General features: G+C 56.6%; 1 protein-coding gene across 18 annotated transcripts in view; it reads left to right on the top strand.

The window, feature by feature from the left end:
* LOC100353508 (protocadherin gamma-C4) overlaps positions 1–16,580 on the top strand; it is a 191,400-nt gene that overhangs the window by 166,083 nt on the left and 8,737 nt on the right. For 17 of the 18 annotated variants that reach the window (XM_070076229.1, XM_070076240.1, XM_070076233.1 and 14 more), the window contains 2 exons: positions 6,305–6,363; positions 15,414–15,502. In XM_070076229.1, the coding sequence (XP_069932330.1) occupies positions 6,305–6,363; positions 15,414–15,502 (148 nt within the window). Of the gene's footprint in view, positions 3,808–6,304; positions 6,364–15,413; positions 15,503–16,580 lie in introns of all 18 variants that reach the window. The other variant, XM_017341119.3, reaches the window with a different exon arrangement.

Consider the following 16,580-nt stretch of genomic DNA (forward strand, 5'->3'; position numbering starts at 1 on the left):
CTTGAGGGGTGTTGGGATCCAGGCCTGTGTCTGGGTCGGTCGTGCCGCTGAGAGCCCTGGCCTCCCTGAAATAGCCCATAGGGATGTCCCTGTCATTGTGAGTGCTAACTGTGTGGTAGATGCTGTGCTTCAGACATCTTTTGTGAATTAACCAGGGAGCTGTCACAGACCCGCCGTCGGGGATGGGCTACGCCTACCTCAGAGTAAGAAATGGAAGTGATTGGTTGGTGGTCAAGAGGCAGGCTCTGGGAGCATGTGCACAGAATCTGAGATCCTAGGAGGCTGAAGTACACAAAGGTGGGGTGCACAAGGCAATCCCCTATATCCAGAGCGGTGTTCTGGACTCTTCTGGAATGGGGGCAGGGTCCAGTTCCCAAGGGATCACCATTTTCCAATGGATTGAGGGGAGCTAAAAACCTTTGCCTCACATTATCTAGTACTCCCTAACCCACTATGATGGGAACTCTATTTGAACCATAGCAGAGTGAGAAAAAAAAAAAGTGGGGGTGGGCAGGCAGAGCCAAGGGAATAAAGAGGCACAGATCAAAGTGGTAGCTGGGATCTTTTGGGCCAGGTCTTTAGGAAGCCCAATCAGGTCCCTGCTGGGACTTGAACCAGATGCAGGAGACTGGAAGCAGGGGGCACTGTCTGCTGGGGACAAAGCTGCCAGTGAAATCAGCGTCAGAAAACTGGTGTACAGTTGAGGAACTCAAAGAGACAACCACTCTCACCTTAGCAGCACTGGGCGGGGCAGGGGATGGAGGGGAACACTTGGGCTCTGCCTCTCCCTGGAGGAAAAATGCCGTTGGTTCAGGTGGAGCAGTGGAAACCTTTGAAGTCCTTTGGGAAGCTGCTGGGACAGAGCCCTGAGGACCGTGTACCACTTTGTCTCCCCTGTTGAGTGCCATCTGAGCTGTCAAACTCCGCTGCCAAGGGGGCCGAGTGAACCTGTGGCACGAAGGGAGTGGGGCGGTGGGAGGCTTGTGTGACACACGTTGGCAGCGGCTGTTCCCAAGCTTTCCGGGACTGAGGAGACTTCATAATTGGTTGAGAGCAGACAGACTTTTTGGCCAATCAGACTGAGAAGTGAGGTGGGGGATCTGCTCTTCCTGCCCGCCTCTCCTCCTCCAGCTCCCCAGCTCCACTCGGATTTAACTCCCCTCCCCCCCCACCGCCCACCCCCGCCATTCGGTGACTAAGAAGAACTGCTGCAGGCAGGCAGAGCTCAGAGCAGTTTTTAAGGGGCTGGAAGGAGCCATAAGAGATTTCAGCGCTGCATTCTAAGGCCCGGGTCTGCCCTGGATCAGGACAGCACAGAGTTGCTCTGCAGGAAGGGACTTCTGGGTCATGGGGCCCAAGACAGCCCCGCAGCTCGCTGGGAGATGGCAAGTGCTGTGCATGTTGTCCTTGTGCTCCTGGGGCTGGGTGTCTGGGCAGCTTCGCTATGCATCCGTGGAGGAGTCTGAGCCTGGGACGCTGGTGGGGAATGTTGCTCAGGATCTGGGCTTAAAGGTGACAGATCTGTTGAGCCGCCGCCTGCGGCTGGGCTCGGAAGAGAACGGGCGCTATTTCTCCCTGAGCTTGGTGAGTGGCGCTCTGGCTGTGAATCAGAAGATTGACCGGGAGAGCCTGTGTGGAGCCAGCACCAGCTGCCTGCTGCCAGTGCAGGTGGTGACTGAACACCCCCTGGAGCTGATCCGGGTTGAGGTGGAGATCCTGGATCTCAACGACAACTCTCCGAGCTTTGCCACCCCTGAGCGAGAGATGCGCATCTCAGAGTCGGCTGCACCTGGGGCACGGTTCCCACTGGATAGTGCCCAGGATCCGGACGTGGGCACCAATACCGTGAGCTTTTACACCCTCAGCCCCAGCAGCCACTTCTCCCTGAATGTCAAGACCCTCAAAGATGGGAAGCTGTTCCCAGAGCTGGTGCTAGAGCAGCAGCTGGATCGGGAAGCCCAGGCGAGACATCAGCTGGTGCTCACTGCCGTGGATGGGGGCACCCCGGCCCGCTCAGGGACCAGCCTCATCTCCGTCATCGTGCTGGACATCAATGACAACGCTCCAGCCTTCCAGTCCTCAGTCGTCCGTGTGGCACTCCCGGAGAATGCCCCCGTGGGTACGCTGCTGCTCCGTCTCAATGCCACCGACCCAGATGAGGGCTCCAATGGCCAGCTGGACTATGCTTTCGGAGACCATACATCAGAGGCAGTGCGGAATCTCTTTGGCCTGGACCCTAACAGTGGAGCGATCCATGTGTTGGGTCCTGTAGACTTTGAGGAGTCGAGTTTCTTTGAAATTCATGCAAGAGCCCGTGACCAGGGACAGCCGGCCATGGAAGGCCACTGTGTGATTCAGGTGGATGTGGGGGATGCCAATGACAATGCCCCAGAGGTGCTGCTGGCCTCTTTGGTCAACCCCGTCCCGGAGAGCACCCCAGTGGGCACGGTGGTGGGGTTGTTTAATGTGCGGGACCGAGACTCGGGCAGAAACGGTGAAGTGAGCCTCAGTATCCCTCCGGACCTGCCATTTCAGATTAAGCCTTCTGAGAATCACTACTCCCTGCTAACCAGCAAGCCCTTGGACCGGGAGGCCACAGCCCACTACAGCATCGAGCTGCTGGCCAGCGATGCCGGCTCACCGCCTCTGCACACGCATCTCACCATCAGGCTCAACATTTCAGATGTCAACGACAATGCGCCCCACTTCAGCCAGCAACTCTATACCGCTTATATCCCAGAAAACCGGCCCCCAGGCTCCCTCCTCTGCACCGTGGCAGCCTCGGATCCAGACACTGGGGATAACGCCCGCCTCACCTACTCAATTGTAGGGGGTCAGATTCAGGGAGCCCCAGCATCCTCCTTTGTGTATGTCAACCCGGAGGATGGACGGGTCTTTGCCCAGAGAACCTTTGACTACGAATTGCTGCAGATGCTACAGATCGTGGTTGGGGTTCGAGACTCAGGCTCTCCCCCACTCTCCGCCAACACATCACTGCATGTGTTTGTCCTAGACCAGAATGATAACGCCCCGGCTGTGCTGCACCCACGGCCCGGCCGGGAGCTCTCCGCCCCGCAGCGCCTCCCTCGATCTGCCCCACCGGGCTCCTTGGTCACCAAGGTGACAGCTGTGGATGCGGATGCGGGCCACAACGCGTGGCTGTCCTACTCGATGTTGCCGCAGTCCACAGCCCCAGGGCTGTTCCTCGTGTCCGCGCACACGGGCGAGGTGCGCACAGCCCGAGCCTTACTGGAGGACGACGCTAACACGCAGCAGGTGGTGGTGCTGGTGCGGGACAATGGCGACCCTGCCCTCTCCTCCACCGCCACTGTGCTGCTGCTCCTGGTGGATGAGGACCCGGAGGAAATGCCCAAATCCAGCGACTTCCTTACCCACCCTCCCGAGCGCTCAGACCTTACCCTCTACCTCATCGTGGCCCTCGCAGCCACCAGCCTCTTATCCTTAGCCACCTTCACCTTTCTGTCCGCCAAGTGCCTGCGGGGGCAGGCCGACGGGGATGGGGGCGGGGGCCGGTGCTGCCGGCGCCAGGACTCCCCCTCGGGGGAATTCTATAAGCAGTCTAGTCCCAACCTGCAGGTCAGCTCCGACGGCACGCTCAAGTACATGGAGGTGACGCTGCGGCCCACGGACTCACAGAGCCACTGCTACCGCACGTGCTTCTCCCCGGCCTCTGATGGCAGTGACTTCACTTTCCTGAGGCCGCTCAGCGTGCAGCCGCCCTCAGCGCTGGCGCTGGAGCCCGAGGCCTTCCGGTCCCGTGCTAACACGTTGCGGGAGCTGAGCCAGGTGAGGGCTCGGCGCCGCCGGGGGCGACCCCTGCGGGCAGCGTTGAAGCAGCTACGGGCCCCCAGGAGGGCTGGCTGTGCTCCACCAGATTTTCGGGACTATTTAGACTTATTAGTGCGCGGAGCCAGAGGCATGGCCGAGGCCCGGGTGGGGCTCCAAGCACTGGGAGGCGGTGGGGACTGTGAGCGATGGGAGGTGGGACTGGAAGGCTGAGGGTCCGCTGAGCTGCTGGTGAATTTATGGCCACAGTCGCGGGGCTGGGGTCTGGGGTGGAGTCAGTCTCCCACGCGGAGGCTTTTTCACGTCCTATTTCCGCCACCTGTGACTTCGGTGTTGCCCTCAACCTCAGCTAGCCGCACCTGCGGGCCGGCCCAGGCGCGTGCGCAGACCACACCACGGGAGCCACGACGCAGGGCCAGCACCTGTGCGCGCTTGCCCCTCGCACCCGGGCCTCCACGCACTCAGGCTTTTGCCGTGGCCGGCGTCAGACGTGAGGGCCCCAGGTCGCGACTGCCCCCAGGGGCAGGCCGAGGCTTAGACTTCTTATCATCCGCAACCCGGGCGGGCCTGAGCCTGCTGTGACGCCTGGAGCGCTGGGGCGACTCGGGGCGTCCTGGGCGCGGAACTCAGGGACTCAGGGCCAGGAACGCAGTGCTGAGGCCGGAGACCTTTTCAGCCCGGAAGCCTTGGGCAGGCTGGGGCGCCGCATGGCCAGGAGGGAGTGAGTAGCTGGGGCCCTTCCTCTCGCAGGGAAGTGGGGGACTGAAGCAAACGGGCTCTTGACTCGGTCGTGACCACAGTGTACCCAGCAACCCAGGGTCAGGGCTTTGGGGGTGACCACAGTGTTTGAGGCTCTGGCAGGTCCTTGCTCCTGTGGCTGATGGAAAGCCACAGCTGTGCTAGATGCCAGGTGCCCTCGTTTGTGGGGAAGGGGTAACAGGCGCACCTTTCCACAACCCTCGAAGATTTCTTCCAGCCTCTCTGGGCCCCTACCGAACCGGGATTCTGTTCTGAAGCGCCTGGCTGCGGGCATTGTACCGGCTGATTGAAGTAGCCTTAGTGTACCAGACCTCATTTGCTTGTCTCACCCCCGCTGTTGGAGAGGGACCTGCATCCTCTTTGCCTAAGTGGAACTGAGTTTCCCAGAGATCAAATAACTTGCTCAAGTTCAGGGTGAGCGGTGGTAGGAGTCGAACCAGGGCCGTCGGAGTCCGGAGAAGGTGCTTTGAATTTTGGCCCTTGGGAAGCTGGAGGTCGGGGGAGAAGATTTTCCTCCGCTGGGCTGGGCTGGGGGTGGGGCTCTTTCTCTTTCAGGATGTTCCTTGGGGCGAAAATTCTGGGCTCCCTTCCCTGAGCAGTCCTCACTGAGCACCCTCGGACCCGCCTTCCTGGTGTTGGTTGAGTTCCGCCCGGCTCCCTATCTTGCAGCAAGTTACCACCCCTGCCTGCGTCCTCTGTGTTAGAATACACGGCGGCCAAGGGTGCTGGTGTCCCTGTGCCTTTCACAGGCAGCCTCAATGGTGCTGGCAACCGCTGGTGCCCCTCGGGAGGTTTCTGGGCTCTGCTCCGTTCTCTGTCCTCTGTGAGCCCTAGTGTGAGTCTCTGGCTGGCCGGTCCTTCTCCCCAGTGTAATCTGAGCCGCTCGTACCCTCTGCTCCTGGGAGTGAGGGTGAGAGTTGCCAGCACACCCCAGAATTGGTGAGATGGCGGCTCTGGGGTGCTCTGTGAGACGTGTGTGATGGGACGATTGGGAGCGACTCAGGAGTGGCGGGGCTGGGACGGAGCTACAGAGGGGCCCCCTGGGGACCCTGGAAACCGAGCTGTGGGAGTTTGATCCTGCTGGGCTCGCTACCAGCCACGCTCTGCGTCCCAACAGAGCAGCCTAGTTTCCTCCTCCTCAGTCCCAGGCTTTGTCTGGCAAGGAGTCCCTGGGGGTGAGCCGTGTCCCGGGGCTTGGATGCCCTGCAAAGGCCCCGGCTGGCGCGACTCCTAAATTAATAATGTATGTAGCTGTGGGAAGAGCTCCCGGGGAGCCAGGGTGCGGAGGAGGCGTCCCTGGAAGGTGTCCTGGCGCGAGAAGGGTTACTGGGAGCCGCAGCCATCTTGCTGCTGAGGATGCTTTGTCCCCAGCTCCGGAGCCGGCGAGCTCGGCGCAGGCCTGGGAGATCCCCTCTAAAGGCCTCCACGGGCCCTGGCAGGGGCCCTCGCCACACCCCTTCCCTGCGGTGGGCACGTCCAGTGCCCGGGTTTGGCTCAGAAGCTCGGCGAATGGGGACAGAAGAAGGGACCATTTCTTCACAGGAGTCTGGGCTTGCTCTCTGGGGTCGCAGTAACACTCGGTGCTCTCCCTGACCCCTGGCACTCGGACCTCAGAGACCTGAGGTGCACTCTGTCTTTGGCGACATCTTACCCCAGTGCCTGTCCCTCCCCTCCCCCGCTCTCATGACACCCGTCTTCGCCTGGGTACTCAGCTCCTGTCCCTCTGTTTTCTCCACAGCAAGCCCCGCCCAACACGGACTGGCGCTTCTCTCAGGCCCAGCGACCCGGCACCAGCGGGTAGGTGACGGCTCCCACCCTGCGGCATTTCTCAGCGATGACGTGGGAGGAGGGGGGAGGGCTCCGCGCCTCCACAGTGGCGCGCTGGGGGCTGGGACAAGGGTCCTGGAAGGAAGAGACGCCTACCCTGACTATTTTGAGCTCATCTGATACACTCGCCCGCCCCCCACCCTGTTGGCCCCCACAGCCACTTTTTCCCATCCCCCAAGGGTTTGCTAGCTGGTCTCTGGGTGGAGGAGCGCAGCCCGTACCCACCTGCGGCCCATGTCCCCTCCTCCCAATGCAGCTGGGCTCCCTCCTGCCGCAGGGACAGCCCAGCTGGAGATGGACCGGAGGAGGGCGGGCCTTCTGTCTCAGCCCTGTGTCTCTCAAGTTTGTGTGTCTCTGCTCTGCTTTTTCTTTTTTTTTTTTAAATCCCCACATCCTCCTTAGCTTCTGTCTTAGATCAAGATCTCTGCCTCTCCCTGTCTCATCTCCGTCTCAGGTTCTGTCTCAGGCGCTGCCGGTCAGCCCTCACGGCTTGTGCCTCCTGGCCTTGCGCGGCGCCTGCCAGCGGCAGAGGCACTCAGCATGCGTGCAAGGGACCCGTGTGTTCTTCCTTTTCCCCATCCCTGGCTCCTGGCCCTTGTCCTTGACCTCTTTTCCGTGTCTTCGCCTTCCATCGGGTCCCAGTGTTCTAACGCCCTCCCCGCAGCCTTTGTTCACCTCCATGATTTCTGCTTCCCCTCATGGGTTCTTTTTGTCCTTGTCTTCTGTTATTCCTCCTCCTGTCTGTCTCTCATTTCTTTGTGCTTGTGGGCAAGCGCGTGCACTCCCGTGCACACACACACACACACGATGGGGGGAGGAGAGACCCTACACACACACACACACACACACACACACACACACACACGGTGGGGGGAAGAGAGACCCTCCCTCCGCCTGCCCTGCACACACAGAGCCTTTGATCCCTGCTCTGCACTAAGGGCCCTTCCATCCGGGCTGCCCCAGCTGCTCATTTCAATAAGGGAATGAGTTCCTGCTGAGACAGGAACCCCCATGGGGGGTGGGGGAGGGAGGCGGAAGCAGCCCTTCAGTGGGTCTGAGGGGAGTGGGATGGGCCGTGGGCCAGGGCTCCCTGCTAGAAGCCAGCGGTCCCAGGAGCCTGGGGAGGCGGGGGGGGGGGGGGGGGGCTGGGCTGCCTCCCCCACCTCCTCCAGGCTCGGGCTCTGCTGCCCACGTTGGCCGGCTGTGACAGATGCCGGGCTCCCTTGTTGCCCCTCCCAGCAGCAGCTGAGCCCTCCCCTCGCGGCCACCAGGGCTTAGGAGATCCTGATGTGGCGGCAGAGGTTCAGCTCCCAGACGAGCACAGTCCTGTCTCTGGTTGCAGGAATGTGAAACATCCAACCAGGCCCCTCAAGGAAGGCTTGGGCTGCGGCCCCCTCTTCCCTCAGCACTTTCTCTTAGGTTGTCTAATAAGTCAGCCATGTGTTCACACGTGCAGCGAACGTTCACTGAACATCTACTGTGCTAAACACTGGGCCATAAAAGTGAGCAAGGGACGGGATCCCTGAACTCACAGGCCTCCAGGCCAGCAGCGCAGACAACTTATCAAGAAATCACAGGAGGAAAACATGTAATTATAAAACCTAGTAAATTCTGCAAAGAGGGTGATGTGAGTGTGGTGGAGGAGGGGTCAGGGAAGGCTGCCTGGAGGAGATGGCGTTTGCACAGACCGGATTGCTGCCCCTAAGGAGTATGTAGTGTTTTGAGGGAGACTAATATCAACCAGTAATCATAGAAATAAATACAAGGTCACAAGTGCTAGGAAGAGCAGTACTGCTCACATTTAGTACGTGGGACACGTGGCTGTCCTCAGAACCGGAATTGACCAGCTGAAGACGCAAAAGGAAGTGCATTCCAGGTAGAAGGGAAGAGCATATGCAAAGGCCCTGTGGTGGGGCCTGTGAGGATCCTGGAAATGGCAGAGCTTCCATTCTGACGAGTGCATTGGAGTGAGCTTGGGGGGGTGGTTTCCCTTAGTCTACCCCTGCCTCCAGCCCTCCGCAGCTCCTCTACCATGCCCTGCCTGCCATCTTGTCCACTGCCCGCCACGCTCAGTCTAATAAGGCACACTGGCTGCAGGCAAGGCTAGTGTTAAGTTCTGCAGTAAACCTGATTCTAGTTCAAGCCAGTGCTGGGACACGCTGCCCAGACAAAAGGAAAAATGACTCACATGCTGAGGCCCCTGCCCACCAAGTGCTCTCCTCCCCGCCGCTGGCCCTGCTCAGGTCATCCTTTTGGCTTCTGGTCCCAACAGCTGTTGTCCCCAGCTCTGAGCCCAGCAAGTCGTTTCTCGCTCTTGGGGCTGTATCGCAGGCACTGCGCCGAAGCTTCGCCAGCCTCTGCACAGAGAAGGGGGTCTCTGTTTGGCTTCCTGTGCCCCAGCCTGTTCCCCTGGGATGGCTCCTCACTGCCACTCCTCAGCCCCGGCCCCTCCATGCTTCCTCTGAGAAGCACTGTCGCTGCTCGCGCTCGCTCGCAGTTCAGGCAGTCGTCCAACGAGCAAACAGCAGCGTCTTTTTCTGCTTATAGAGTAACGCACATTCATTACAGAAACATGAGAAATAAAGATAAACGTGAAAGAAAACCTACCCATGATTTTACAATTTAAGAACTAGCACGAACTTCCTTTAACGATGGAGAGTTCCAACGCATACAAAAGCATAGAGAATGGCATAGTGATCTCACTGTTCAGCTTTTAAAAACAAACATTTATTTATCTGCTTGAAAGGCAGAGAGACAGAGTTCTTCTGTCTGCTGCTTTGCTCCCCCCAAATGTCAGCGGTAGCTGGGGCTGGGCCAGACTAAGCCAGGAGCCAAGGACTCCATCCCCGGCTCCCATGCCGCTGGCAGGGACCCATGGAATGCTGCGTTCTCTTGTGCATCACTAGGAAGCCGGATGGGAAGTGGAGCAGGCAGGACTCCAGCTGAGGCGCTCTGATGTGGGATGAGGGTGACCCTAGCAGCAGCTTAACTCTGCATCAACACCCACCTCAATGATTCTTTAAGATCCACATTGTATGTGTGATTGAATACCTCTTAGCTCTCTTAAGCCCTTTTAGTGTAAAAATTTATCCTTTTTGTTTTTCTACAGTTTATTCATTGAATCATTAACATTTTAATATATATCTTTGCAAACTTTTTTCTTTATGTAAACAACATCCACAACCTTTTTTTTTAATCTGAACCAAATAAGCTGTTCACAAACTAATTCACACTTGGAACATCAAGAAGGTTTATTCCCAGGTAACTGCTGTTTGTTTTTTTTTTTTTTTTTTAAGATTTATTTATTTGAAATATGGTTAGAGAGGGAGAGAGAGGGAAGGAGGGAGGGGGAGAGAGGGAGAGAGAGAGATCTTCCATCTGCTGACTCACTCCCCAAATGGCCGCAGTGGCTGGGGTTGGGCCAAGTGGAGGCCAGGCGCCTGGAACTCCATCCAAAGTCTCCCGTGTGAGGGCAGGAGCCCCAGCACCTGAGCCGTCTTCTGCTCCTTTCCCAGGTGCATTGGTAGGGAGCTGGATGAGAAGCGAAGCAGTGGGACTCCATGCTCTGATAGGGAATGACAGTGTCGTAGACTGTGGCTTACCCAGCTATGCCACTACGCCAGGGCCCATGTATGTATGGTTTTACATGTTAAGTCTTTTTTAGCTTTTATTTAATAAATACAAATTTCAAAGGTACAGCTTTAGGAATATAGCAGTTCAGAGGTTAGGTCTTTTGTTACATTAAAAAAAAAAAAAAAAGTAAATACAAAGCAGAGCCCGCATTATCTCCAGTCCCGGATGCTCTATGTCTGATGGAGCCCAGGTGCCTGGTCCCCGCCGCACATGTGGTTTCAGCCTGGCCTCAGCCTACTTCATGCCTGCCTGTCTGTCTGTCTGTCTGTCTCTCTCTCTCTCTCTCTCTCTCTCTCTCATAGCTCACTCTCTTTTAAGATTTATTTATTTATTGGAACGTCAGAGTTATACACAGAGAAGGAGAGAGAGAGAGAGATCTCCCATTGGCTGGTTCACTCCCCAAATGACCACTATGGCCAGAGCTGGGCGAATCCAAAGCCAGGAGCTGGGAGCTTCTTCCAGGTCTCCCACGCAGGTGCAGGGACCCAAAAACGTTGGCCATCTTCTGCTTTCCCAGGCCATAGCAGAGAGCTGGATTGGAAGTGGAGCAGCTGGGACTTGAACCAGTGCCCATATGGGCTGGCGGCACTGCAGGTGGTGACTTTACCTGCTACAGCACAGCTGCACAGCATTGGCCCCTCGCTCTCTTTGAGAGAGATGGAAATAATAAACATTCTAAATAAAAAGAACAGCTCTGTGGCCTCCCAGAGCGCTTAGGATGAGAACAGAAACTTTACTGTCCACTCTGCAGCCCCACCGCTGCCCCAGCTCCTCTGTGACAGCTTCTCTGGTCTCCTCTTGGTCCGCAGAGGCATGGGCAGGCTGCCTGCTCTGCCTGCAAAGGCCTCTCCAGAACACGGCGCCTCATCTAACACGTGGTTTGACCCCTTAACCTTTGATTTGTTCATGTTGAAGATTTATTTTATTTGAAAGGTAGAGTTAGATTATCTGTCTGCTGGTTCACCCCTAAATGGCCGCAAAGGACAGGGCTGGGCCAGACCACAGCCATGAGCGGGGAGCTGCTTCCAGGTCTCCCACATGGGTGCAGGGGCCTAAGCACCTAGGCCATCTTCCGCTGCTTTCCCAGGCACAGTAGCAGGGAGCTGGGTTGGAAGTGGAGCAGCTGGGACTTGAACTGGAGCCCATGTAGGATGCCAGTGTCACAGGCAGTGACTTTACCCACTACACCACAGTGCCGCTCCTCCCCCACAACCTTTTATTTAGAAATGTTTCCCAAAAAATAAGAAGGAAAATAAATGTTTTGAACCTATCAAAAAAGTAGAAATGATAGTGTGATCAACCCCCAAATTCTCTTTACTCTTTGTACTTAGATTCATTAACTGTTACTATTTGGCACATTCATTTCATCTCTACCCAAACACGTTTACACCCACATTGTTTTTTCTGAACCGTTTGAAAGCAAGTTGGGAGCATCCTGACGTTTGGAATACTGCAGTGTGTGCCTCCTAGGAGCAATGGCCTTCTCCCAGATAACCGCGAGGGTGTTAGGAGGCAAACGCAATGACACACGGTCCCCGGCCTGGAGCTGTAAATGTTCCCAGGACATCCTGCCACTTGTTTCTTCATATCCTACACAAACCCAGGGTTCAGCCCGAGAGCACAGTTTAGTCTCAGACACCCCCACCCCGTCTCGCTCGCTCGCGCTCTCTCTCGCTCTCATGTCATAGATATTTTTAAAGCACCTAGGCCGATTGTCTTTTAAAATGCCCCATAATCTGGGCTTCTCATTATTTGCTGATTGTTTACTCATAGGTTCAGGTTAAACAATTTTAGCAGGAGTATTCCAGCAGTGGTACTACAGCCTCCCGCTGCATCACATGAGGGGTGATTTCTTTATGTTTGTAAAGATTTTTAAATTTATTTGAAAGGTAGAGTTAGAGAGGAGAGAGAGGGAGAGATCTTCCTTTTGCTGTTTGACTCCCCCACATGGCTGAAGTGGCCAGGGGTAGGCCAGGCTGAGCCAGGAGCCAGAAGCTGCTTCTGGGTCTCCCATACAGGTGCAGGTGTCCAAGGACTTGGGCCATCTTCTGCTGCTTTCCCAGGCCACAAGAGAGAGCTGGATCAGAAGTGGAGCAGCCGGGACTCGACCGGGTGCCCATATGGGATGCTGGTGCTGCAGGCTGTGGCTTTACCTCCTATGCCACAGCGCTGACCCCACAGCCAGTTCTTGAACCAGCACCCACACAGGATGCTAGCACCGCAGGCAGAGGCTTAACGTGCTATGTCAGTCCCAGTTTATTATTTTTTAACATTTACTTTTAGTTAGTTGAAAGGCAGGCAGAATGGGAGAGACAGAAAGAGATCTTCATCTGCTGGCATACTCCCTAAATGGCTGCAATGGTCTGGGACTGAGTCAGGCCAAAGACAGGAGCCAGGAGCTTCATCTGGGTCTCCCACATGGGTGGCAGGAGCCCAGGACTTGGGCCATCTTCCACTGCTTTCCTAGGCACGTTAGCAGGCAGGTGACCGGATGCAGAGCAGCTGGGACTCTGATGCCGGATGGCAATGTTGGCAAGCGGCGGCCTCACCTGCTCGGCCGCGGCGCGAGCTCTGTGCCACCAGGAGATACTCAGTATTAGCTCGTTCTGCTATCAGTGTCATTAGATTTGTTCACCTCATGAAAGTGGTGCCCTCAGATCTCTGTGACACTTTAAAAAATTTGTGATTAATGAGTAATCTGAATTACTGTAGTTAGTATTTTGGTATTCAGGGAGAAGCCACTGGCAAGGCTCCCTGCCTGAGTCTGTTTTTAGCTGGTGTTTACCAAGGGGTGACTTTTGGTGCTTCCTTCTGTTTGTTTAGCTGTCCTTCTCCTGCAAGGCTCCTGGAGGGTTCGTTTCAGTCCCCCAAGGAAGCCTAGACTGACCTCCGGACGCGGGCTGGGCGGCGCTCCCCTTCCACGCTGCGGCAGCCCCGCTCTTTGCCTGCGTGCATTTGTCACGGTGACAATTACACTGTGTCACTGTTTATTATCAGGGCCTCAGTGAGCTCCGTGAGTACCAGAGATGGACTGCTTGTCACGTTCACAGATATTACCCTAGTGCCTAGCCCCGTGTCTGCCCACAGCAATTACTCAATAGTTGTTACATGCATAGAGAATTCCAGCTTTTCCCACTCTTGGGAGGGGAAGCCAGTTTCCTCCCTTCCCCTCCAACCCCAACTTTCCTATCTGTTCTCTGGGACAAGGCCAAGGTGACGTGCTGCAGCCACGGGCCCTATTTGAATTTTTTTTTTTTTTTTTTTTTTTTTTTGACAGGCAGAGTGGACAGTGAGAGACAGAGACAGAGAGAAAGGTCTTCCTTTGCCATTGGTTCACCCTCCAATGTCTGCCGCGGCCGGCGCGCTGCTGCCGGCGCACCGCGCTGATCTGAAGCCAGGAGCCGGGTGCTTCTCCTGGTCTCCCATGGGGTGTAGGGCCCAAGGACTTGGGCCATCCTCCACTGCACTCCCTGGCCACAGCAGAGAGCTGGCCTAGAAGAGGGGCAACTGGGACAGAATCTGGCGCCCCGACCGGGACTAGAACCCGGTGTGCCAGCGCCACAACCGGAGGATTAGCCTAGTGAGCCGTGGCGCCGGCCAAACCTATTGAATTCTTAAACCAAGCCCAGCTACTTGGGATGGGAACCCCAGAGTGGAAGAAGCCATAGGCCAGGACAGAACCTGCAAACATCATCAGGAAGTGTTGGTGCTCACCCAAAGTGAGCAAACATTCATACATACTCTGAAAATTACTTTTGAATTTGCATTTGTTTATTTGCGAGAGAGAAAAAAATCAAGAGTGAACTCTAATCTGTGAGTTCATTCCCTACATGCTTGCAACAGCCAAGGCTGGGCCAGTCTAAAGCCAGAGGCCAGCAACTCAGTCCAGGTCACCCCTGTGGATGACGGGAACTCGGGAACAGGAGCCATCACCTGCTGCCTCCCGAGGCGTCACGCAGCAGGAAGCTGGAGTGGAGCTGGGACTTGGGGATGTGGGCATCCTGCGCAGTGTGTTAGCCCCTGTCTTAAGTGCCTGCTCCTCACGGCGCACTCCTGCTCCTGGAAGGCCTGCCCTGCAGCCTTCCCCTGGCGCCAATCCTCCCCCTCCTCTGCACCGGCCCTACCCACTCACCTAGACAACTATTGCTAGAGGAACTTCTCTGTACTCTCTAATAGACAGACTGCATCAGGGCACCCTCCCCATGCCCTACCCCCTGCAAATTAAAATAATCTAAACCTTCCATAGAAATTGTTACCCTGGGAGGCTGGCTCTGTGGCCTAGTAGGTTAAGCCTCTGCCTGGGGTGCCGGTTCATGTCCCAGGTGTTCCACTTCTGATCCAGCTCCCTAATGCACCTGGGAAAGCAATGGAGGATGCTTGGGCCTCTGTAGCCACGTAGGAGACTGGAGGAAACTCCTGGCTTCAGATCGTCGCCGCTCTGGCCATTGTGGCCATTTGGCCGACCGGAGGATAGAACACGTTTCTGTCTGTCTCTCCCTCTCTGTGGCTGTAACTCTGCCTTTCAAATAAATAAATAAAGTCCAAAAAGAAAAAATTGTCACTTTGGGAAACTCCAGATTAAGTTGTAATTCTTTAGGGTTCTTTGATAGTTGAGTGCTTTTTACAGTTAGGAGTCACTTCACATTTTAAAAGGCAAAGAGCTTCTAAGAGTCATCAGCAGGTCCGGTGCTTCGGGAGGAAGCGGGCAGAGGTCAGCGTTGGGGAGGAGCAGGTGCAATGGCGGTCATGGCGCCTGGTGAGCGCCCACAGGGCAGCCCCAGAGGTGGGAGCGCAGCAGAAGCACCTGACCCAGCTTGGGGCTCGGGATCCCTTCTAATAAATATCATTTGTGCGACTAAGGCAAAGGCTGGGGGCGGGGATTCTAAGGCACAGCATCTGCCCAGACTTCTCAGGAAAGAAGGAGGTCCAGGACCAGGGAAACGCTCCAGGAGGGTTTGCTGATAGAATGTTCTAGAGTCGTGCTGGAGTGCTCCTGTGACAGGAGTGGCAGGCGCTGGTTTGCCGGGTAACAGTTCACTCTGAGGCAGAGATTAGATTGGCGTTCTAGAATTTTCGTTCTCCCTGCTGCAGGGTCTCTTGGGGTCTCCCCCGTTTTTCCCTGGGGCATCTCTAGATCCCTAACCCTTTCTGTGGCTCTGGGAGGGGTGTCTCTGCCACAACCCCTCGGGGGTCCTCAAGTGCGTCTGAGACAGTAGGGAGCGGGTTGGGGATCTGGCTCCCCAGGGGTTGGGTCAGCACCTCCTACCTTGCTGAAAGGGGTGGGTGTTGGGCACAGGCTGGGAAGGGGCAGTAGATTTGGGGGCCCAGCTGGGGCTTGAGCTAGGCTGGTGGGGGAGACTCTGCTTACCACCCCACTCTCTCCCCAGCTCCCAAAATGGCGATGAGACCGGCACCTGGCCCAACAACCAGTTTGACACCGAGATGCTGCAAGCGATGATCCTGGCCTCGGCCAGCGGTAAGTAGTGGTGCTGTGTGCAGTGGGACGGATACGGGGGGTCCTGTTGTACATCCCACAGCCACCAGGCCCAGAGACTGGATCTCTCAGCTGGTCTGAGAGACCCACCTGTGACATAAAATCGGGGTGAGGAGCAGCAGAGGGGAGTCAGCTAGGAGAGGGGCATTAAGGAGACGCGGAGGGAGGGGGCAGCTGGCGCCTGTGAGACGCGCGCTGGAAGGGGACAGCCCGGGCTGGGTCCTTCCCCTGCTGCTGACTGTCCTCGGGACTGGTCGGGCTGCTCAGTCTCCCTCAACCTCTTTCCTTAGCCAAGAAAATGGGGACAGTGTCCCCCAGGGGTTGTTGTGAAGATTAAATGAGATGACATCGTACCGCCCAGAGTACTGAGCCTGGAACACGCAGCCCTCACACAGTGAGAGCCGGCCCCCTCCCTGCAGGGCAGGATTCTCTTGTTCCCAGACCCAGATCCTCACCTGAAAGAGAGATCCAGCCAGTGGCGGTGGTTTCTAAAGAGCTAAAAAGGGTCTGGTAAGGCCAGCGGGACGATGCTGTCAGTGCCTGTTCCCGGTCACTGGGGCGGGGGGGGGGGGGGGGGGGCTGGAGCAGGTCTCCCGGGTTCTCCTCAGCTTGGTAGAGAAATAAAAAGCCAGGAAACAATTTGCAAAGAGGCAGAAACTTTTATTCAATTGGCAAGTGACAGAGAAAGCGTCTGGTCCCAGAGGCGAGCCGGCGGAGTGCCCGAGCGGGACACTGGCTTTGATGCGGTGTCTCGGGTTTTTAAGGCGTTACTGTCTGTTCATTGGGTTATTCTGCTGGGGGTGCCCCTTGGACAGGGGGTGTCACATATGCATGTTGATTGGGGCTCGTGGAGATAGCAAGGGTCTCCTGGAGACTGTCTCCTCAGGGGCTCAGCCCCCGCCTCTGCCAGCTCTGAGTGTGTGATGTAAGGCCACAAGGTCGCACACGCAGCACAAGAAGCTATTGGTGGGGGAGATGCCAGTTGGTCTGGAGACAGGCTTTGCAGCCACAGCTGACCCCTGCTTGTGAAGGACGTTCTACCTATGTCTGAGGGGCCCAC

The sequence above is a fragment of the Oryctolagus cuniculus genome, chromosome 6 (assembly GCF_964237555.1).
Source record: "Oryctolagus cuniculus chromosome 6, mOryCun1.1, whole genome shotgun sequence".
NCBI classification, from domain to species: Eukaryota; Metazoa; Chordata; class Mammalia; order Lagomorpha; family Leporidae; genus Oryctolagus; species Oryctolagus cuniculus.